Source organism: Mytilus galloprovincialis, chromosome 2 (assembly GCF_965363235.1).
Source record: "Mytilus galloprovincialis chromosome 2, xbMytGall1.hap1.1, whole genome shotgun sequence".
Taxonomy (NCBI): Eukaryota; Metazoa; Mollusca; class Bivalvia; order Mytilida; family Mytilidae; genus Mytilus; species Mytilus galloprovincialis.
Window position 1 is genome coordinate 93,301,274 of NC_134839.1, and position 8,560 is coordinate 93,309,833.

An 8,560-nucleotide genomic window follows, 5' to 3' on the forward strand; every position below is an offset into this window, starting at 1 on the left:
TGAAACGAGGGGTCAATTATATATTTTTTCAAAATTCATCAAGGAAAAACTTTAGGTCGAACAAGATATCTTGAAGCGGAGAAGACCGTCGTTGATAAAAAAAAACCAAAAAAAAAACCGATGTGATATTTTCCTTCGACTTAAAAAATCAATAGAAATTATCCCTCCAGAAATTGAATAATTATGTACATCAACTAAGGCGAAGATCGGTGGAAAAAACACCAAGTTGGTCGTATTCACAAGTGAAAAAAATCATAAAAGCTTTTACACCAACAAATTAAATCGTTATTGGCATGCGGCAAATATTTGGTGAAAGACGCACACAATAACGAAAGTCAAGAGAAAATGGGTTAGGATTCAGGATGATTGGAATATTTGCTTAATCAATTCAACATGAAATGTCGTGAAAATACATACAAAATAAGAATATTATATGACAGAGACATATATATGGTGGCCGGATGCGGACGTTTCCCCTTTTCGTGTTTTCGGAGAAATCCAGAAATCGAGAAAGCAAAATCGAGAAATTGAGGAATCGGGAAATCGAGAAATCAAGAAATCAAGAAATTGGGAAATCGAGAAATAGAGAAAGCAAAAACACCGAAATCGAGAATTCATTTCGCGTTTTCGCATTTTCGTGTTTTCTCTTTCGTGTTTTGGCGTTTTTGCTTTCTTGATTTCTCGATTTCTCGATTTCCCGATCTTATCTATTTCCCAATTTCGCGATTTCCCTATTTCTCTATTTCCCGATTTCCCGATATCTCAATTTCTCGATTTTGCTTTCTCGATTTCTCGAATTCCCAATTTCGCGTTTGCAAAGTGAAAGGAGAAGTCACGAAAACGCGAAAACGCGAAATAAATGGCCGCATCCGGCCACCATACATATATTTATTTATTTAATTGGTTGATATATATTCTTAAGCTATATTGTCAAAACAGTATAAAACCGCCAATCCAATATGTTACGTAATGATAATCATGATGGTTTTTGTCTTTGAGACGACCCATCCATTTTACCTGTAAACTGTAGGTGTCATTAGTCGGTGTCGAGAGATGTTGAAAAATGTCTATTTAAAACTTGGTGTAATATAACGATCTAAGTTGAATGTTTAAAAGTAAAAGAAGCTTATTATTTAGTTTAAAAAGGCAAAATCAAATCATCTTAAACCCAGGTAAGGAATATGACAGTTGTTTTCTATTCATTTTATGTTTTTCAGCACTTGATTTTTCCAAGTGTTTTTCCGTTTTGGGTTCGATATTTTTGTTATATTACTTTTTTAAACATGATAATAACATTCATTCAATGGAAAACAATTACCCGATGAATTATATATCTAAGATAGTCTATGCCTCAACTAAGCTTTTACCAAATTAAACCATATTAACTGGTTGAATCTACTACTGTAGAGTTTTCGAAGACAATAACAATCACAACCAAGGAGTAAACTAAAAAATAAAACCAAAAGACATTTACATCAACAGTTACAAATAATAAATAAGAAACAACACGAACTCTACTAGAAATCGGGAGTGATATCAGGTGCTCCGGAAGGGTAGGTATTTCCTGCACCGTATACGGCACCCGTCGTGTTATTTCTTTGTTCAGTTCGGTAATGATGGAAGGTTATTATGACTGAGAAAGAATATCAGATATTATTTTTGACACACTTTTGTCATAATGGCCAATCAGCTCATGATGGCGACCGTAAAATTTCTTGAGTGATGACCTTAATTTGATTGATTCATAGCCCTGTCTTACTTAGGGAACATACCTTTTATAAATGTTTTCAAAATTTGTTCATATTCACTTCTCAATAGCTTCTCTAATGTGTGCCTCTTGATGATACAGATTTAAAAGATATGTCTTATCTTGTTTCAGTCAATTTCTTGAAATAAAAAATAATATTCACAGTACAATCAAAACATTGTAAATTGAAAACCACATATCAATTGTCTTCAGATACCATTAATACTTATATATAAACTATATATATATTTTTAAAGTAAACACTCCTAATGACGGTGCCTGAGCAAACATTTTAATACATTTTAGAAGCAAGTTTTTTTCAAATTGTGAATTGTACATATTTGTTATGAAGCAGTTAAGCAGGCTGCAAGACATTTTTGGTATCGTGAGTTCATCTATATCTAGTAAATTAATCTTGGTCAATTTATCTTTATGAAATTTATAATACATTTTTTATTATTTAAACTAATAAAAAACAATATATTTTAGAAGTAGACGAATCAATTGAAAACTGCAGCTCTAACAACACGGAAATAATGAAATATGTCTTTTTATCAACAAAGGAACAAATAGTATTACCAAATAAGAATGGTGGAAAATCTTTTCTATTATGTTTTGAATTGATCATTTTATCTGTGTTTATTGAGTTTTGTAACAGTTATGTTCTTTAAAACAACTGTACTATATTTGAATGTATTTTTTTAACTGAGGTGAGCAATAACATGCATTAATGTTTTTTTCCCGTGAAATAATGAATTTTATATGTTTGTCTTGAGATCATATTTGAATTGAATATCATACATTATGTATAGACGATTCTTATATATGTTACAGTAAATAGGTGAAATTAGGAATTACATGTAATTGCTAAAATTTAGAAATTACAGGTAATTCCCGATGCACTTAGTTAATACAAGTAATTCTTTAAACGGCCCAGTTATTACCAGTAATTACTAATTTTAAAATGAATTTTTAGACCTATTTACTGACTGCTAAAACAATGTTGTATTATGGTTAGATGATCAAAAGTTATGGTAATACTAACTAGAAGATCAGTTAGTACTCTTAAAATTTTGAATGGTTGATTTGTATAAAAAAATCTATTGAATAAATATGGACTTTCAAATATTTGGTTAAATCAGAGTAAAAGTTTAGTTTTAATCCAAAATGGTTAAAGTTGACCATTATAGAGATAATTTTTTACCAATTTCAGCAGACATGGAAATCAGAAATGGAAAATTCTCCCAAAGCATTATGTTTTAACTTTTTAAAGAAAACTTTGAATTTGAAGAATATTTAGACTTATTACCTTATAAAGATAAGATAAAGTTATGTCATTAGCTTCTAGATATAAAAAAAATAAATATCTTTTTTTTGTTGTTAAATCATTAATAAAAATGATATAGTGAAATTATAATTCACTGTTAGCAGCCAATCTGGTTCTATTTTGTTAAATTAGCTGAGAAACAAGGTTGATGAGTTGTGCACTTGCGAGTGAATATTTGGACCTCATTGAATACCTTCAATTCAACCCCTAGCTGGAGATGGGTTATTGATGTATTAAGCTATTAAAATTGTAAGGGTTTTGCAGAACAAATAGTCTTCTTTTGCTGTTAATCGCAGGCTCAACAAAAATGAGGAAAAAATATTAAAATTTTCCTCTAGATACTATCTTTTGACTAGTACTGTAAGAAGCTTCTGTCAAAATTGGGTAAAAATACTGGATGGTTTATAAATTCTAATGTTTTTAAAACTTTAACTGCAGAGTGTATGTAATGTTATCTGGGGAAAAACTAGTCCTTTTATAAGTAATATACGAAAAAAAGGATTTTTTTTCAAACTTTACTTTTGGATAATATCTTATGATCATAAGCATTAAGCTTCTGTCCAAGTTTGGTAGAAATCCAGGATATTTGGAGAAAATGATTTTAAAGTTTTAAACCACAGTGCATGATGGAGATTTTAGTTTAACAAAATTATGAAAATCAATTTTGAATTGATATCATTGTCTTGCATGCATATATTTACGGAGTTTCAAAACCTATAAAACAACCATTTTCCAGTTTCAATTCATAAAACACTAAAGAGTATGCACTTTTGATGTGTCTTATATTCCAACATCCCTAAGTAAGCTCACTTAAAATACCCTACCCTTTACTTTTTTATTTGGTATCTTGAATTATGTTTTGAATTTTAAAACAAAAACATCAAGTTAGTAAATAGCTGTAAAAATGACATTAAAAATCAGTGATTACCAGTAATCACTGAAACAACTAGTAAATACATGTAATTACTAAATTGGCTAGTAATTACAGGTATTTACTGAAATGTTTAGTAATTACATGTAATTCCTAATTTCACCTATTTACTGTAACATATATATTAATTCCATTATGATAACAAACGCTAACCATACATACTGACATAAACTCAGAGGAAATCCTGTCCTAATTACATTTGGAATTACTTGTTATAACTGGACGAAAATTTACAGAAAAACGTGTTTAACTTTCCATTTAGTTTCCTATTCCGCCAGAAGAACCAAAAAAGTGCAATACAATTTATATAGGTTCTGTAATGAAACCAAACCAAAGAAACGATAAGTCCTCTTTTCTGGGAATGTACTCGAGTTAGAAATTTCAGCTCTTTGTCAACTTAAAAGTAATTTATTATTAAATGTTAAAAACATTGTTTCTTAGGTCAGATTCATGGGATTTTTCGCTTAATTTATACACAGTTCTGGTTATGTATTTCATTTATACATGTCGCTGTAATAAATGTACTTCATTACCGACTCTTACAGGTGCGATCACTATGATCAAAAATACCTACCAAACACCAAATATATATTCATATGTGAGGAATCTATGTTTTTCGTACTCATTCAATAAGAAGATGTGGTATAAGTGCCAATGAGACAACTCTCAATCCAAGTCATAATTTGTAAAAGCAAACTATTATAGGTCAAAATACATTCGTCAACACGGATCATTGGCACACACCGAACAGCAAACTATAAACGGCCCCCAAAATGACTAGTGTAAAACCATTCAACCTGAAAATCTAATAGTTTAACCTAATATAAAAAGTAGAAACGAGAAACATTTATGAACCACATATCTTAAGGCTGTATAATAATTTATGTTGAATTGATTTGATGTTGTTGTCCATGACAATTAGACAGTAATTTGTTTGCATGATAAAATTGCTTTCTACAATGTTTATTGAGATTGTTTTATATGTATATAGATATGTTTGATTTGATTTTATTGTATTTGAATTGGTTTTTTTCATGACTTTAGTTGTTATTTGATTATGTAATTATATCCAATATGTCCTGTATGTCCCTTATATGTTAATGATCTCTGGTGACATCTTCTGTTTATGTTTATGTTCGACTTTATAGTATTGACAGGAATGTTTGTGATAAGAGAAAAAGGTTCATGCCATCATTCAAGTTTTCGACGTATTCATGCAATTTATTTCAGAGTGATAAATAAGAGTATGATCTAGTAAATAATTACCATATACAAGCAGAACATTTAAGATTTTAATTGCTATTGAAACAAGTTGCTTTCTTTAAAAAAAGAAAAGCAATACATGAACCTAAGACCGCTGACTGCCGGGTCATTAAAAGATCGTTGCTGAATTTGTGTTTGCTTTTGAATTGAAATAATTGACTGTGAATAGAAGAAGCCAGTTGAAAGTATATATTTACAGCTTCTATTTGAATAGTTATTTTAAAGCTCGACTATTTTATTTATTACTTGGGAATGTACATATTTTTTCCGATTATAACCCTTTGGCAAATCCTAATTTCTACTAATCGGATGACTTATGCAAATTGCACAAACCTATCGCAATATAAATTTATGCACTCAGTTTGCTTTATAATCTGGAATTGTGGATGCATTTATTTTATCTATCATATCTTTATATTTTGTTTCCTACATGAATGACTTTATATTCTCAACTCGTATTTGAAGCTGTCTTTACTCATGGCAGATATTGTATGCGGTGAAACCTGTTGCATGCAATTGATTGGGACCTCTTATGAAGAGACTTATTTTGGTCTCATGAAACGTCTCAAATTTTAAGGATTTCCTGATTTTACTTAAATCAATTCAAACATTCTACAGGGAAACTAAGTTTTGCCGAAGAATTTCTTAATTCAGAAGTTTAGGAATACCTGTACACACTTTCAAAATAACCAATTTACATAAAAAGGTATGTAGATATAAAAAGATACCAGAATTAAAATGATGTATGCCAGACACGAGTTAAGTCTACAAAAAACATCAGTGACGATCGAATGAAAAAAGTTAAAAGGCTATAGAATGAAATTCAAAACAGTGTGGCTGTGCCCATTGATTGACACATTAAATTCATCCATTGACTGGGACAATTTAGGTGAACGTTTGTATGTAACGACCACTTCTCAATATGTACTTTTTAAAGACACTTAAACTATGGGGTCACCAAAGGTTCTCAACACCTTAATAAAGTAATTCGAAAAATTAATCAGAAATAACACGATGTGTTGATTTATATCAATTATATAAATCAAAACATAAAGGTTATTCCTGATTAATTTTTCGAATTATTTTATAATTAAAGGCGCTAAGAAACCTTTGGTGACCCCACAGTTTAAATGTCTATCGTATGTACGTCGTGAACAGTGGTCGTTACAGACAAACGTTCACGTAAATTGTCCCAGTCAGTGGATGAATTTAATGTGTCAATCAATGGCCACAGCCACACTGTTTTGAATTTCATTCTATATATTACAAAGTTAAGGAATCTATTCCTTGGGTAGACAATCCTTAGCTTTTTGTAAAGGTCAAAGTTTATAATAGGACAGTGACTCAAAAAAGAAACAAAAGAGAAACAACTCGAGGTCAGAATACCGTTAGTAATGATGACCGTGCTTGAAAGTCACATGTAAAGCTCTTTCTGCCGTGTCCTGAATTTAGATAACGAAAACGAAAATAAGCTTTCACGAGTGAATTTAATAGTATTGCATGCAAATAGTCTTTTAGCGCACAAAATAGTAAATAGAAAGCATCTCACTGATACTCAGGAAAAGAATACGCATTTGCGTCATCACATATCTTAATCTAATAGTTGAATTCGAATGTCAAACGGCCTACATTAATTGTTTTGACTCCGGATTCATTGACATTTTATCCGGAATTTTTGAGAACGCAAACCGATAGTGTGCTTTTGAAATGTGATCTATAATGTAAATGAATCTAGACGTGGAGGATAGTTGGTCAACACAATGAATACAATTTTCAGAACCGTACCATAGTACAAATATGTAGATGCTATAAACAGAAATTAGTGTTTTTATTTACAGATAATAATATGATTCGTAGCTGTGCCAAAGCCTGTAATCTTATTTTAAATAGACGTAGAAATGTTTTATACTGTAAATAATGTTAATGTCAAAATATTTTATAATAGATGCATTCTTTATATAATTTTTATAATGTTATAGTCTCTTGTAATTCTGTTCAGAATGGCTCTCTTTTCATATTTATATATTTTTACATTTAATATAATGTTGTATTATATATTATTGAGAGATGAGACTTAAATAAAATATTGAATTGAATTGAATTGCTATAAGGTTAAACTATTAAAACATACAAACAAAAATTGAATTAAAATTTTATAATAAACTAACTTTCCTGTTAGTAATTTTTTTCAAATTCTTTTGAATATATATTAATATCAATGAACACGAACGTCAAGTATTTACGGATGGACATTTCATTTATCGAATGAATCAATTTTTAAATTCTAACATTCCACTATGTGAATATATATCTATACAAAATATAAGGAAAGACTTCTAAATCCATACTTAAACAGTATAAAATAATCAACATTATGGTTGTTATTAAATTTTGTTGTGATTATTGTAAATTATTTTTACGGTTGTTGTGAGCTGCAAGATTTTAAAATCATGCTTTATGAATTGAAAACACACAAGTTTTTATTCACGACCGTTTAAAATAAAAAATTTAATAAATTTATCTTACTTTCCGTTTTATGGATATATATAAAATACAAAAAAAATAAATAATAAATACTCATAAAATCTAAATACTAAAATGGTATGAAATAATTAACGTAGAAATATAATGATTATTGTTTATAAACATTTTTTTTGTAGGATGTAAGAATTTATTTAGATTTAATTTTTATGTTTCCTTTACAAATGAATATTCAAAAATGCCAAAGCAGAGTATCTCGTCATATATAAAATACTTCATTTCTTAATTGCAACTCTGAAAATATTCTGATTTCAAACATTGTTAGTTTCTTTAGAAACATTAATACAGTATATAATTTGTATATATTTCTTTGATTCCGATTGAATTAAATACTTTTGATAAGCATATTATCTTTCTGTTTTCCGATCTAATATTAATATTTTAACCAGAATGCTCTCTCCCGTAAGTCTAAGATGAAATACACAGTATCCCGTGGTTAAATCTTCAAACATAATTAGTTTACATGTTATCGAGACAACAGACAATACCACGTTATAATTGACCCAGATACATACAGTGTACAGTGGTCGTTTTAAAACAAATATAATTGCGTCGTCAAGGGCCATCAAAGGACCATATCAAAGACGTAGATAACAACATGTTAAGACCTGTATAAATTACCGAAAACTTTCGAGACGTTCCGAGAATTTTATTCTGACTTCCGGCCGAGAGATACCGAGTGGCCCATAGACACATCCAAAACTCGCCAATATATAAGCATGAACCCCTCAGGGGGTTCATGCAAAAAATT

General features: G+C 29.6%; 1 protein-coding gene across 2 annotated transcripts in view; it reads left to right on the plus strand.

Moving 5' to 3' along the window:
* LOC143064903 (uncharacterized) overlaps positions 1-5,396 on the plus strand; it is a 28,450-nt gene extending 23,054 nt beyond the window's left edge. For both annotated transcript variants that reach the window (XM_076238110.1, XM_076238109.1), the window contains one exon: positions 2,237-5,396. In XM_076238110.1, coding sequence (XP_076094225.1) covers positions 2,237-2,418 — 182 coding nt within the window. In that variant the 3' untranslated portion in view covers positions 2,419-5,396. The remainder of the gene's footprint in view (positions 1-2,236) is intronic.
* Positions 5,397-8,560: the final 3,164 nt, after the last annotated feature.